Raw genomic sequence first — 15,863 nt, 5'->3', positions numbered from 1 at the left:
TTGGTCTATTTGGTTCACCTTTTATTGTTTATTTTATTTTATTTTCACTTGCTTACATACGGGACAGACATGACTGAGGGATAGGAAAGGGAGAAAGAAAGATGAAGGAAAAGAAAAACAGAAGGGAAGAGGGACAGTGAGAAAGGGCACTTAAAAAGAGAAAGAAGAGAAAAAATCTCCTGGATCACCTGTTGAGAGAAAAGAAGAGAAAACAAGCAAAAAAAACAGAGCAACATACTAAACACAACACCATCACGGTTAATCTAGCTAAGTGTAAACAGCAGTAAATACTAAATATTGAATGTTGTTGTGTAGCAAGCAGGACCGACAGCGCACAATGTGCTTGGAAATAGATTAGATTAGATTAGATTAGATGAAACTTTATTAATCCCTCGGGTGGGTTCCTCGGGAAATTCAGTTTCCAGTAGCAAAGCACCGAAAGAAGTTGCATGTTACAGATACATTAAGGGGAATGAGAGTAAGGATATAAGCAAATCAAATACACCATATATACACATATATAGATACAGAATATACAATATGGATAAATAGGATTGCTCATTTGAGTGAGTATATTGCACAGTGATTATTGCACAGTCAAATATAAGAAAAAAGACAAAACAAAAAAACAAATATTGCACAGTGTAGAAAAGCACCTACAACTCAGTTGTTCCTGCCCTCCCTTGTCCCCCTGTTTCTCCTCCCTCTCCCCTCCAGTGAGGCCAATAGAGGTGTAGTTTATGTCTATGAACAGTGAACACCTGTGTGCACACCTGTGTGGATCAGCGCGCTTGTATTCAAAAGGTCATGGTCTGCTAGAGGATGTGGGGGGGCCACAGCCCCGTCCTCCAGGGCATGAAGCAGGTATGGAGGAGATCAAACTCCAGACATCCAGAGGCCCCCAGAACACAAGAGACCAAGGAAGACCAACAGAGGGGCAGCCGCGCCACTGTCCCAGAAAGAGCTGAGGAGAGTCCCAGATGAGGGCTCACTCAGCAGCCGCGGAGCAGAAGCCAGGGGGAGTTGCAGTGACGCGCCCGTGAGCTCCGCTGGCAGCCAGCCGTGCCTGAGTGACCGAGCCCCAGGCTCGAGAGGCCGAGGGCACCCCCCCGAAGGGGCCCGAGTGAGCCCCAGGCTCCAGGCCCCGACAAGCAGAGTGAGTCGGTGTGTACCTGGACGCCCATCCCCGGACACAAACGCACCGATGTCTGAAGGGCGTCTGCCACTGGCAGGGGAAGTGGTGGGGGAGATAGGCCTCCAAACCTTGGAGGGCCTGAGATGTCCCCAGAGAGGTGGCGTCTGATACCCAACCTGACATATAGACACAGACATACAGGCACACACAGACACAAACATCCATTCCCACCCTCATGCTTTGATAGAAGTAACTAGTAATGTAACTAAGTTACTAATTTAAAGTAACTTACCCAACACAGGGTATAAATAACGTGAAAGTATGGATCCATCCTGCATCCTTGTATCAGCAGTATTCTGCAGACACTGTAGTGACGTCGTCTGGATCGGAATCTTGCACGAATGTTTCCAGAACCTCGTTGAATCTGTGACACGAAGAATGAAGTTCTGAAGAAAAAAAGTGTCTCCAACCTGCTGGCAGCAAGGTGTACCTAATAAATTGGTAGGTGGTAGGTGGGGTGGGTGCAGTTTTCTCTGTGGTGGGGTTGGGTGGACTGTCCCGGGCTCTGTGGGGCCGGGGGGCGCTGCTGCGCTGGGCCCCGGTCTGGATGGGCCTGGGCCCCCTTTCCCTGGCGGGTCGCGGAGTATGGGAGTGCCTACTGGGGTCAGCGGGGGAGCTGGCCCCAGGGAGGGGTCACCTGCCCCTCCCTTCCTTCCCTCCCCATCTCCAGCTGCCTCCCTCTTCCCGCTCCACCACAACCACCCACACATGCAGGGCCTTGGAGTAGGGGTATGTCACCAGGGTGCAGAGGAGGCTACCCCCCCCTCTGTCTCCTTCTGGCTGCCTCTGCCTCAATTTTATCCCACAACTTAGACATTCACATTACTCACACTCTCATTACACATACATATAGGATCTTGGGGGTGGGCACGATACACGGAGTCCAAAGTACCATCAGGGTGTACACCCCACCCCTGGCGTCGTTGCCCACCTCTCAATTTTAAATACACGTAGACATTGAGGGCTAGCAGGAGGGACCATGCGCTTACCTGCTGCTCTCTGGCAGGTAGCTCCATGCCCTCCTGGGTTTTAAATGCACCTTAGAACACACATGCATCAACACTACAATGAGCGGGTGGAGGGAGGTTTGGAGTCTTCTCTCACCCCCATTCTCTGCGACCTGCTGGAGCGGGGGGGCTAGGAGGAGGAGTTGGCCGTCCGACTGCGGTCTGGAGTGTGGAGCCTTCCTGCTGCTGCGGAGTCGGGGCGGTCTGCCTCCCCCCACCGCAGGGAAAAGGGTAACACCACCTGGGTCTGGGTGCAGTTCCCCCCTCCAGGGGCAAGGGTACCTAGACCCGGTTCGTAGAGTACGCTTGGGGAGTGTGATCGTGTGTACAGCGTCTCTTTATGTCTGTCTCCACGTTGGTTGAGTGTGGAGTAAGTGCATATGAGAGCATGAGGGTGGGAATGGATGTTTGTATCTGTGTGTGCCTGTATTTCTGTGTCTATATGTCAGGTTGGGTGTCAGGCGCCACCTCTCTGGGGACATCTCAGGCCCTCCAAGGTTTGGAGGCCTATCTCCCCCCACCACCACTTCCCCTGCCAGTGGCGGACTCCCTCAGGTGTCGGTGCGTTGGTGGTTCTTTGTGTCTGGGGGTGGGCGTCCAGGTACACACCGGCTCACTCCTTGGCGGCCGCTTATCGGGGCCTGGAGCCTGGGGCTCGCTCGGGCCACTTCGGAGGTGGGGTGCCCCCGGCCTCTCGGCCTGGGGCTCGGTCACTCAGGCACAGCTGGCTGCCGGCGGAGCTCACGGGCGCGTCACTGCAACTCCCCCTGGCTTCTGCTCCGCGGCTGCTGAGTGAACCCTCATCTGGGACTCTCCTCAGCTCTTTCTGGGACAGTGGCGCGGCTGCCCCTCTGTTGGTCTTCCTTGGTCTCTTGTGTTCTGGGGGCCTCTGGATGTCTGGAGTTTTGATCTCCTCCATACCTGCTTCATGCCCTGGAGGACGGGGCTGTGGCCCCCCCACACCCTCTAGCAGATCATTACATGAAGGAACCTTTGGAATGCAAGCATGCGTATTCACAGACGCGGACTACAGCTTTCTTGGCTGCTGCCTCAAAGCACATTGTGCGCTGTCTATCTTGCGTGCTGCACAATATCGTTTATTATTTAGTATCTACTGATATCTACTGCTAGCTAGTTTATTGTGATGGTGCCGTTTTTTTTATTATGTTGCTCTTTGTTGTTTGCTTTCTCTTCTGTTTTTTTCTCCATACAGGTGACCCAGGTGTTTTGTTTTTTTGTTTTTTTTCTTTCTTCCCCCCCTTCTCACCGTCTCTTCTCCCCTTTGGTTTTCTTTCTCTCCCTCTCTTTCTTTCATTCTTTCTCCCTGTCCTATCCCCCAGTCATGTCTGTCCCGTTTGTAGCAACTGAAAATAAAATAAATTCATAATTATAATAAAGGTCAATCAAATGGACCAATATGGCAAGGCCATGATGATCCACTTGGTAAAATAAATCCTTGGCATCTTTTTGGCCTTAAGACAACAATTCTGATGGCTAAAGATCCAAACGGGAAAAAAAAAAAAAAAAAAAAAAGAAAAGGTGTACAGTCAGTGATAGAAGACAGCACATATACGACTCATAGGACTTTTGATCGCTTTGAAGACTAATGAAGAAAAATGAAACCCAAAGGTACAAATCCAACCGTCTGTATGGGACCAGCGAGGCTACTGAAGACAGAGCAACCAGCCTGATCAGAGGAGCCAAAGGTAAGAGAGAGACAACCCACTTCAGAATTAAACCACAGCAACAGGAAGCTGTAACGAGTCTCCTCCTATTGGCCATAGTTGGGTTTAACTGCTGGGCAGCAAACGGAGCCTTCTTTATCTTGATGCATGCTCAGTCATCCAGGTAAGTAAATCTCCAAAATTCAGGATGTTTTCAGTGGGAGAAAAGTTTCGTCATCATCAGGTGACGTCTTCAGTCTCAGCTGACTGCAGGTTTCCAATCTTATAAACAGGACATTTGCATAATGACTGAAACCAGCCCACTGAAGCAACAATGGGCTGGGAGGTCAGTTCCTTAATTTTAATTATGCAAATTCTCATGAACATTGATCAACATCCACTGTTTATAAGACTGGGGAAACCTGCAGTCAGCTGAGACTGAAGAAGTCACCTGGATGAGTGACGAAACGTTTCTCCCCCAAAACGCTACGTCCAGGTGAACAGAATCAGGTATCCTGATTGGACCTGCAAACATCTGTGAGTCATGGTCCTGCTTTCCTATTGTATCAAACTGATTTCACATCTGTAACTAGCAGCAGATGGTTTTTAAAATCAACGAAGTCAGCTAAACGTCCTCAGCAGAGCGGAAGCTGTTTAAAGTGCAGAGCAGAAAGTACTCTCTGAATCTGGTACTCGATGACCCTTTGATGGGTAGGAAGGGCTCAGACAGTCTCCATGTCCTCCAAACAGACGTCATTTCCTATTCAGCAGCTATTTTGCATGTCCCACTTCCTCTGCAAAACAGCTAAAGCACATGAGCTGCACGTGGTCACAGGGTACAGATAGTGCAGATATTAGTTGGTGTCTGTAGGGCTTTAAATGTGTATCATCAGAGCTTTGTTGTGATTTATTTTGAAACGATGAGTCAGCGCTGACGCCACGGGGAAATACCGGAGTCAGAACAGAAAGTATTTCTTGATCTGCACATGAGTTTAGCCTCGTTTGTCGTGTTGGTGTCCACTAACATCCATTTTGCTCGCTGGTCTCTGATAAAATGCTCCCCAAAGTGATTTCTGTATTTGGATTATTTTCCAGTTTCGTGGTTGGTAAGTTACTCCAGTTTAAATGTGTGTGTGTGTGTGTGTGTGTGTGTGTGTGTGTGTGTGAGTGTTTAGTTGTTGGTGGTAATACACCAAAGCTAACTAGCGTCTTTAGCTTTTGGCCTATCTGGAGCTAAACTTAGTCTACAGATGTGAGTGTTTGGTGTTGGAGTGTCGCAGCTTTTGAGGAATCATTCATCTTTAACAGTTTTCTGTCTTCTTTTTAATCTCAGCGGGCGATGCGACTCTCGTGCGTGATGTTAACACCACCATCTTTCACTCGGCAGTCCTCGAATGTAGCATACAGGATAGAGCTATCACGGACTGGAAGAGTCTCCGATTTTATTGGCAAGATGATAGAAATGTGGTTTTGTACTCCTATAATAACGGAAGAAAGGTGGCGGAGCATGTAAACGAGCTCTATCAACACAGAGTCACAGACTTCCCTCAGGACATAGTCAGAGGGAATATCACCATCGTACTCAAAAACCTGACTCTTGACGATAATGGAAGAACGTACTCATCATTTGCAGCAGTGCTGGACGACAGCGGGACGACGCGATACCACCTGGAACACACACAAATCTGTGAAATGACTTTGCATGTAGCTGGTGAGAAAGGTTTCTGTTTTCCTCACAAAAATAGGAAAGGCAAGTTAGACCGGCACACACCGGGCTGGCTAGTAACACGTGACATCATCAGCACAGATTCTATTTCACCAGTTTAGCTTTTCAACGATGGCCATGTTGAGCTCATGCTGCAGCAAACACTGGGCTGCACGAACTGCAGACCTGAGCATGCTGAATAACTTTTAATTCACAGAGCTGCCTAGCAACAGATGACATCATCAGAGGTCAAACATAGGCAGCTACAGTCAGCACAGATTACATTTAGAGAAAATCTGTAGTTATTATGATTTATGCTGAATGTGGAATTTCCTTTTTGAGGTTTTGCTGTCAATGATTCAATTTAATTTTATTTATACAGAACCAAATCACAACAACAAGGCCTTTATATCGTAAGGTAAAGACTCAACAATAGTACAGTAAAAACACTAATAGATTTATTTAATGTTTATACCCCCTCAGCCATGAAAGGCTGATGAGGTGTTGAGAGTCCACATCATTGATATTCTGGATTTGCACACTGTCCTATTCTCAGAGGATCAAAAGTTGTTGACATATTTGCATTAAATTTTATTATAATAATTATTTTACCTGATATAACAAAAGCATTTCCCAATATGAGATTAAAAAAATGTCTTAAAATAGGAAAAACCCTTTTTGTTTGCTTTGTAATCCAACATATTACAAACAAATTACTGCAAAATACAAAAACAAACAAAAATAACACAAATTAGCTTAGCTCAGCTTAGCTAACATGCTGTCATGGCTAGCACGCTCATGTTGTTAGCAAACCCAGGACAGCTGTTTCCAGCATGCATGCTAACTGGATGTAGCTTCATATTTAGTGCACAGATACTGGAACGCTTTTCCTTTTCCTGTTTAACGCCCACTACAAAAATCAAAAAAGCGAAGGTGACCTTTGTTCTCCTCTCTCCTCAGTGCCGTACCAGGAGCCCAGGCTGGACGTTAATACAGAGGCTATGTCTGCAGTGTGCAGTCTGCAAGGAGGATTTCCTGCCCCTGACATACAGTGGGTCCTCCTCCATAACAGCTCCCATCAGGCAGTGGAGTCCAGGAACGTCAACACTGAAACGAAGCAGAATGTCCACGATCACCTGTACAGCTCCCGCAGCATCCTGCACATCCCTGCAGGTCGTCACGAGGCCGTGAGCTGTCTCAGCCACAACCCCACCCTGAACAGGACTGTCAAGGTCACCCACTACTTCAACACAGGTACGCTCCACATCGTCCAGTCAGCCGAGGGAAGGTAAACTACAACAGCGCGAAGGGGAGCGCTCTAATAATGATGAAAGTGACACCAACTGACAGTCAAAGAGTCGGTTAGTGAATATACGTCACTTATAATGAAGTGTTTTTAAAATATATGTGAGACATATTTTTAAGATGTGAATCTCAGGTGATGGAACCAAAAATGCCTGAAGATAAAAAAGTTTCTCTGAGCGTATCATCATCTTATTACTGTTATTACTACTACTGATTTATATTTATAATAATTTATGATTATTATTCTAGCGCTGACGAGTGTACGAATTATGAGAGCTGACAGGAAATATGCTGAGTAACCTCAGACCATCACTATTTTAGTTTGTGCAAACAGGACATGAGGAGCTCATTCACAGCAAACTGAGAATCACAGGGTGCAAAGACTACAGCGATGTGCAGCTGTCAGCCGTCAGCCAGTCAGACCTGAACATGCTGAGTAATCGTGGAAGGTTCAGAGCTCTCGAGCTGCTGTTCAGCTGAGAGGAAAATAAATCCTCAGACGTCTGCAGAGAAACATCTGTGCTGGTTTATCATGCATGCAGGTCGTCCTGTGTCCCTGCAGGCCTCCCTACATAACCTGCTCCGTGTTCCATTCTTACAGAACTAAAAACAGCTAAAACACTCAAATTTCAATTACAGAACCATAAACGAGTCCCTCAGTAGTCAGTCAAGCTTTGCAGGACCAGTGTCGCTTTTGCCATTTGATTATGTTCTTTTTGTATCTGTATCGATCATTCATGTCTTATTTCAGACTGACGCAGGCAACACAACCATGAAACATGTTTCTGCAGAAGAAGTTTCAAAGTCAAAGTTCAACCTGAGTCAGAGTTCACTTTACACTGAGCATCCCTCTGACTCAGAGACATTTACTCAGCCCTGTAACTCTGGCTGATCGTCGGGGGAACTCAGAAACTTGCCCTAGGATGCTCTGGTATGAGGCTGACTGTTGGTGTCTCGGTGTTCAGCAGGTGCAGCAGCGAGGAGCTCACCTGCAGCCCTAACTGTATATCTGATAGCAGCTGCTGTGGTTCTTCTAACAGCTGTGCAGTGAGCAAAGGTGAGCATGAACTATTTACTTTTTACTATCTAACATGTGAAAGAGGTCGAGCATGTTAAACGCAGACACGCACACAGATGTGTGGTTTTCCCATGATGCATGTGTAACATGAACATGAAGGAAACAGCTGATGTGCTTACAGCTGCAATCATCTGTGTGTTTCAGCCACCCGAGGTAGAGCGATGCAGCGTTTCGGTGGTGGAGGGGTGAAACTGTGTGCCATGGAGACACTTCAGCGTGTTGTATGTTGCACCTTGTCTGTGCGTGATATTGACGGTGCGCACACTCTGAATCTGGGTTTCATGGGTCCTGCTGGGTGGCACTAAGCTGGTGCTTAAAACAAAACTTGAAGCTATATCTGCTCAGGCTGGAGCATTAAACCCACCACAGTGTGAAACACAACAGTTACTGGACCATCAAACGTCATGCTGGGCGCCTGTTTAACTGAATGTTATGTCCACGTGCTGTTATGTCTTTAGAAGTGTTATTTAAAATAAATCAAAGAGTTATTTAGATGAAAATGATGCTGTGTGTGTGAATCTGGCACATCTACATGTTGTGGTGAAGTGTTCGTCTTAATGTGTCTTTTTAAATAAAACACAAAAGTAAAGACGGGTTCTACTGAAAAATGCTAAAAAAAATATTCCTGCTGCAGCTGCTGAGCTCATTTCAAACAGTTTGAACTTTAAATTTTTTACATCTCAAATATAATCTGATATAATCACACACACACACCTGTGTGTATTATTAACCTAAATCAGATGAAATGTGTGCAGCATGAGGGACAAATATTCTGGAAACATGACTTCCTGTGTCGACCACCAGGCCCGTGTTAAACACAGGTTACAGCGTTACGTGAAAAAACTGTATAATACAGCGAGAGACACAAGCAAGCACAGCAAACCAACCAAACAATTAATCCTCCTGACAACTTTGCTGGCTTTGCTGCCAGGCGGAGCTACTATATCTGTTAAGGAAGAGTTTACCGCAACTCTGGGCAGAGAGGCTCCCAGGAGCATCTCAGCAGGGCCAAGTTTATTTAGCCCCGTGTTTGGACTTGTCACTGTTGGCCATAACACAAACAAAGATTACTTATTGATCCTAATCACTACATTTCAGACAGTACTGATCACACATGCTCATACAACAAGTGTCACTGTTGGGTCTGTGCTTCCACAGGCTTCGCTGGTTTAGAAGCTTCTTCCTGTTAACGAAGCAAGACGAACAGCAATCGATCGGTTTTACTTGCTATAGCAAAGGGAGCCGGACGGCAGCAGTCCTCTGCCCTGGTGTCAAACGAGTCCAAAGAATCTGCTTCCCCTCACACATTCCCGTGACAAAACACCCATTGTAAAAAACCCTATGGTCAGGCACTAGGTAGGTGTGTGCGCGCGTGCGTGCGTGTGTGTGTGTGTGTGTGTGTGTGTGTGTGTGTGTGGGTGTGTGTGTGTGTGTGTGTGTGTGTGTTGTGTTTGGGGTGTGTTTGTGTGACCTCCTGCTCACCAAAAGGGTCATAAAGGCAGGAAGTTTACTAAACAAGAAAACAGAACCTCACATAGGATGTGCGTATAATAAAACACTACAGCCTCCCCCACCATTCAACAGGCTGGGAAGGGGTCAGAACCAAAGGAATGTCTTTGATCCTACAGTTTGAACCAAGACTTACACATTTAAGTAACACAATGACAACATTTAACAATTTCAACCTAACAGTCACAAACTTCATTAACATAACTGTGGATCATATTTGACCTAAATATTTGGGTCTTGTGATTTCAAGCATGCAGGTTCCATTATATAAACACTCCAGTGCAGGTGTATATATAGTATATACAAGTACACATCCCCATATGTATATATAGTATGTATGTGCGTATAGGTCCAGTGTAAATAAAAACCAGTTCATCTGGTTCTGCTCCCAGCTCTAACATGTACATAACAAATACACAGTACATATAGTTACAGTTATAGAAGTTACAGCATATATAAACATACCTGTTTATTTCATAATCACATGAAAGCAGGGACCTCACAGCACAAGCATTACTCACAGCCTGTTGTAAGATCGTGGTGTACATTGTTACTAGGGCTGCAACGATACACAAAATTCACGGTTCGGTTCGATACTTTGGTGTCACGGTTCGATATTTTTTCAATACAAAAAAATGTTCATGCTTTTTTAATTTGTCATTTATTAAAATTATAAATATATATTTTAACTCAAAAGTACAGTTTTTAAATTTAATGTTGCTGAAACAACAAAGTAATAAAAAATCTATCTGATCGAGAAATCACTCATCTTTGGAAAAGAGAGTTTATTACAGAGAAATGTCTCTTTCCAAAATAAAAGCTATACTATCCGCTTCTTCTGGGCTATATTCTCAGCAGCATATTAAACATATCAGGTCCCCATAAGGAGAATCCTGTGCTAACGGCTGTCTAAATGACTCGGGTAAAGTTTGTAGCATGCTGCTTGTTGTTTTTGTCTGCTTCCACTTGTCTTTGCACGAGGATGCTGTCGGAGTAAATGTGCAGTCATATTCGTTGTGTTCCCACTAGTGCTGTCAGCGTTAATCTGAAATGACGTTAACGCCACAACTTTGTGGTTGCAGTAAAACAGTGTGAGAGTATTCTGCTGTCTGAGATACTGAGACAGTCTTTCCTTAAGTGATTGTGATTATTCAAAGTGTTTGCAAAGGAACTGACACGGACATTTATTTAATATAGTTATTTTGTTTAGTCTGAAACCTCATTTCTCTTTCTTTTAACTAAAGTCCCTTATTTTGGTGTTTGAGTGTTGTTGTGTGTGAGTTTGTATCACACGTCAGGTGTTTGTGAATAGCCTGACTCACTGTTTCAGTGAGGCGTAACCTGTTACCTGTTACATACCTGCTGTCTGATTTCACTGCAGGGTTTCTGATTAAATCTGTTTATGATTTTTTTGCCTGGGTTTACAACCATTACTTAAGATTATAGTCCGTCAGTTACAGCTACTACACTGAATTATAGATAACGAACTATAACCCAAAATGTTAATTTAAAAAAGGCCATTTTAAACAATGATGACTTATATTCTTTCTATTTATTAAAATACACTGGCACAAACCAAAATGAGAAAAGCGACGATCTCACTTACAGAGAAAGATCAGGAGCAGAAACTCCATCGCGTCCCGCAGGGAGAACAAAAAGCTTTGGTGAGACTCGATCAGTGTCTGCAGGATGTTCAGTCCATCAGTGGATACTCGGGCACCGCATCCTGATAAAGCACCATTTGGCTGTAAGTCACTCCAACTACAAGCTCCAGTAATGTTCTCATAAACAGTGATAGCAGCTCTGATACCAGATTGCAGACTGTGGTGCCGTTTCCTCTTTCAGACGCCACTCTGACTCTCGCTGTGGCTTCTGGTCACATGTTATCGATGGTTATGTTCACGTTACTGTCCGAGTGCAGTTTACTGCGACTCACAGATTTCTTTTTCCCATCAGAGATCGTCTGTGTGACACTTGGCAGCTACAGGATCCGAATAAATCATTTTATCTTGGATGAAACTCTCTGTGAAACCTTTTTTTCCCAGAGGAGTAAAAACCAAAAAGCAGAAGTCTGAGTGCCACGTTTCGACAGATCGCCGTCAGACCTCCTTCTTTGTTGCCACTATCTGATCAGACAGGAAATGAACCTGAAACTGTGGATATTTGTTCTGCAATGTTTCATGTAACACATAAAAAAGCAAAGAAAACCAGGAATGTGGTTTATGACTGTGTGAAAGTTCAAATGTGAACTGACGAATTCAAGAAGCCGAACAGCACAAAGACTCGATCTGATGGTACAAGTGTGCAGTGTTGGGGAGTAACGGAATACATGTACCGCGGTTACGTATTTAAAATACAAAATATGAGTAACTGTATTCCGTTACAGGTAGCGTTTAAAAAGGTGGTATTCAGAATACAGTTACTTTGTTGAAATAAATGGATTACACGGTGGTACTTCCCTGTTTCATATTGTGGCGGGTCAGGACTGTTTGGTTTTGTTTGACAGCTACGTTCTGTTGTTCCAGGCGCAAGCGTTACGGTTGCCATGGTTACAGTGTGACGCTCTCTCTCTGTTTCCTGGGTGAGAGAGCGCCTTTTTGTTGTTGTTGTGCTAAGCTAATAGGCAGAATGCTACAGGTATAGCTCTAAAGCAGGGGTCACCAACCTTTTTGAAAGTGAGAGCTACTTCTTGGGTACCGATTAATGTGAAGGGCTACCAGTTTGACACACACTTCTCAAATAACAAATTTCCTCAGTTTAACTTAATTATGTGTTATCATTAATAATTAATGATATTCATCTATGTACGGACACTAATTATGTTAATTATTTTTCACCATAATTATAAAGAATGCAATTAGGAAACAAGGTAGGAAACATAAATATCAATATGCAACGCTTTATTTCTATATATCTCTGCAAGTATTTACATTTTGAAGTGATCACTTCTACAACATTTTCACGTACCACTAACAAATTTTAACAAATCATGCACTGTTACATACATGATTTTTGTATGTATGTAACATACAAAAATCAACTTTCAAATTTTACAGAACTTTTCACCAAATTGGCAGCATTTTAAAGCAAATTGTCACATGTTACACTTAACAAACACATTTGTTTTTCAATAATTAAATTCAACTTTGACATGACACTGTAATGTTGCCACTGAGAACATCTAATATGGCTTTCTTTGTCTGTTAGTGGGAAACCTGGCATTGCATGCTGTTCACCAGTGTGTTGTAATCTGGGGTATAACTTGACACTGCAACTCTGAGTGAGTCTTGCAGATGTGCATCGGAGAGGCGTGTTCTGTGTTTGTTCTTGATGAAGTTCATGTCAGAAAAGGCTGATTCACAAAGATAGGTTGAACCAAACAGGCTGGCAACCTTCATAGCTGCTGTGCACACACCACTGTACTTTTCTGTGTCAACAAGGCACCAAAAGTTTGGTGCACCCAGATAGGCTTTGAGGTGGACGTCATTTTGCAATGTTACAATTTCGATTTCCACCTGTCCAGCATCCAAGCTGAACATTGAACTTAGTTGCTCAGCAATGCATGTTGTGTCCACATTCATGAAAGGATTGGAAACAAATGAGACACATGGCTCAAGCTGATCAAGGTCACAAAACCTGTTCTCAAACTCTTGACCAAGTGGTTAGACTTGGTACTTTTCGCAACTTTGTCAAGTCTCAGTAGAAGCTTTCCAGCACATCTGCAGAAATGAGCTTTCTTGTAATGAATGTCATCTGGTTACCTAGACTTTCATGTGAAATTACTTGTCTCAATCTGTTCAGTTTCGTATGTTGAACGCGTCTTATCAGTGTCCTCGGTGTGCTTCCCATCATGATCCTGTCCCCAAAGACAAAACGAGAATGTCCCTTAGCCACGATTCGTATTACAGGCACCTTTCAGCACAGCTCCTCTACTGAGTTCGGTGTTAGCTGAGGTGCTGTTTAATTCACACGACAGACGGCTGAAGCCATCTTCCTAACGCCCGTAATTGCATTTCATGGTTGGGAATTGACCTACATCGTATCATGTCGCGTCATACACCCGTCGTGTCCTGTCATTTTCCACGACCTTTCAAATCCTCCGCTTTAATTCACTCCTGTTGTTTAGAGTAGGTCGAAGTTCTCTTGGAGACATCAATCCTCGTAAAACTCGCTTGCTTATGCTGGTCGACTCGTCACATGGATGCTAAACCAATGACTTTGCCGTCCTGCATGAGGCAAGTCCGGACAGCCAACTTCTACAGTATGCAGCTAATAGAAGTAGATTACAGTTTCCATATTCGCAAGAGTTGATTTCTAGCTTAATATCCGTCTAAATCTTTCTTAATCAGAAATTGTAGCTTATAGTTGGTTCTTTGATTTTACGTTCGAAAAAGTTTGCCACTCTTTCCGGCTCGCGCAGTGTGTCCCTTGATGCATGAGACCGTTCAAATGTCTCTCCACGTTGTGCCGCTTTGCCGTTGCCACAGTTGCCCCGCAAATGAGACACACGCATGAATCTTTCACAGTGGTAAAAAAGAACTCTTCCTCCCATTCACTGTGAAAATTATATGTTTTCTTCCTTTTTTCCGCCATGTTTTCCTCATCTCCTCCCCTTTGCCTTTGCTGGTCTTCACGGCAACTGTTTCCGTGGAGACCAGCTAGCACTAAATATTAGATCATGATCTAATATTTAATAATAAACATTTTTTTTATATATTATCTCTAACAAATTAACGCCAATGCAATTGTGATTAAAAAAAATAGCAAGAAAAAATAAAAATAGATGCAGCTTACTGGTAAGTTGTTATGGTGAGCTATTTTTAGAACAGGCCCGCGGGCGACCTGGTGCCCGCGGGCACCGTGTTGGTGACCCCTGCTCTAAAGAATGTAGCATCATAGGCAGTGTAGTCCGTGTTGCAGGGAGAATGGACTGCCATACCCGTTATGTGTCTGTGAGCGAGGAGGGAGAAAAAGGAAAAGTAGGAGTTGTCATCAAGCAAAAACGGGAGCTGGAAGCATGTAAATATAATAATAACCACTGCAGCCAAGAAGAGAGCCTGACGAGCCCAGTTGTAAGTAAGCTATTAAGACTCGACTGTACGCTGTGTTCCTGTTTTCCTCTGAAACAATAAGTTCTGTTGGAGCCTTTCAACGCCTCTCTCTGTCTCTGCTAGCAAAGTCGACCCAGACAACAAAGTAAAGCTATTTTTCGGCTACGAGCCGACACGAACCCGACGTATCAGCCAGAGGTCCTTTACTACAGTTCGGAGTCTACAGTAATAAATCACACAGCAATAGTACATTCATGTTGTTGTAAAAAGCATGATAACATATTAAGTAATCCAAAGTATTAAGAATACGTTACTCTCATCGAGTAACGTAACGGAATAGGTTACAGAATACATTTAGGGGCATGTAATCTGTAATCTGTAATGGAATACATTTTAAAAGTAACCTTCCCAACACTGCAAATGTGGCAGAGCTGCTTTAACCTCTCACACTCTGAACGGTCAGCTTAGTTTCAGTCATAAGCACAAATAATTGTGTTACAAAAATACTCTGGTAAAAATATAGATTTAAAGTAAAGGTACAGGCTATGAAATGTACTCAGAGTAAGAAAGTAACTTGTAGCTCTTTGAAGGATGTTTCTACCAGCTATTTTTTTGCAAAGCTAACTGAACCTTGTGCTATATTAATATAATAAATGTGTGTTATTGTAGGGTCCACCTCAGGGTGAGAGATGGAATACAAGACATGCTGTGGAAGTGATTCAGTGCACAGAGGTCTGTTAACACAGAGTGAGTGAAGGTGTGTGGCAGCATCCAGTACCAGTGGCTGTGAGGAGTTATCACAGCCAGTGCTAATGATCCCAAGTTTGAAATGAAATAGAAGATGGTGAGAAAGAGAACACCTACAGCTGGTAAAGGAACAACATCACCTGAGAAAATCATGGAGGAGAGCTGAGTCCAAGGAGAAGGCTGGAGGAGCTGCTGGTGTGATCGATCTGTGCTTCTTGCCAGGGAAAGTTAAGGTTTGGTGTTACCAGTTTATCTCATATCATATAGCCGCTGAAGCTGTGTGACATCACCATGACATTAGTCATGAAGCCACCACGTCAGCAGACCGAGGCATTCGAAATGCCAGCGTACAGGTCCGTACAGGATGGAGGTGGAACGCAGCCCAAGCAATAGACCGCAGAGAGGCTGAGGGTTTACCTCAACCTGGCAGAGCTGGCTAAAGAGGGGGGGGAGGACTATAAATATGGCCCAAAGCCACCAAGAAGGAGATCTCATCATCTCTGAAGTAAATGGAGTTTTTTTCTGCCTGTCCCGTTTGGCTCTTTTGCATCAGAATTTTTGTCTAAAGGCAAAGAAAGATGCCCAACGGATTTACTTTACCA

The 15,863-nt window shown here is 44.2% G+C and overlaps 2 protein-coding genes across 3 annotated transcripts in view; one reads left to right on the top strand and one right to left on the bottom strand.

Annotated features, from left to right (window-relative positions):
• The window catches only part of LOC102294256 (ICOS ligand), a 19,025-nt gene extending 7,160 nt beyond the window's left edge, over nucleotides 1–11,865 (bottom strand). Inside the window, exon 1 of the mRNA XM_014334735.2 lies at nucleotides 11,070–11,865. Coding sequence (XP_014190221.1) covers nucleotides 11,070–11,097 — 28 coding nt within the window. The 5' untranslated portion in view covers nucleotides 11,098–11,865. The remainder of the gene's footprint in view (nucleotides 1–11,069) is intronic.
• On the top strand, nucleotides 4,676–9,252 carry LOC121814696 (butyrophilin-like protein 2). Of its 2 annotated transcripts, none has more exons than XM_042221799.1 (5): nucleotides 4,676–4,972; nucleotides 5,200–5,577; nucleotides 6,532–6,825; nucleotides 7,845–7,933; nucleotides 8,099–9,252. In XM_042221799.1, exons 1-4 carry the CDS (start codon nucleotides 4,921–4,923, stop codon nucleotides 7,925–7,927), a joined length of 807 nt encoding a protein of 268 aa, XP_042077733.1. In that variant the 5' UTR covers nucleotides 4,676–4,920; the 3' UTR covers nucleotides 7,928–7,933; nucleotides 8,099–9,252. The 2 variants fall into 2 exon arrangements, with proteins under 2 accessions (XP_042077733.1, XP_042077732.1); XM_042221798.1 differs by having other exon boundaries at nucleotides 7,842–7,933.
• Nucleotides 11,866–15,863: the final 3,998 nt, after the last annotated feature.

This window comes from Haplochromis burtoni, unplaced genomic scaffold (genome assembly GCF_018398535.1).
Source record: "Haplochromis burtoni strain Fernald_Lab_line unplaced genomic scaffold, NCSU_Asbu1 Contig_74, whole genome shotgun sequence".
Taxonomy (NCBI): domain Eukaryota; kingdom Metazoa; phylum Chordata; class Actinopteri; order Cichliformes; family Cichlidae; genus Haplochromis; species Haplochromis burtoni.
Note: the sequence above shows the minus strand (reverse complement) of the source record. Positions and strands in the feature narration are given on the sequence as shown.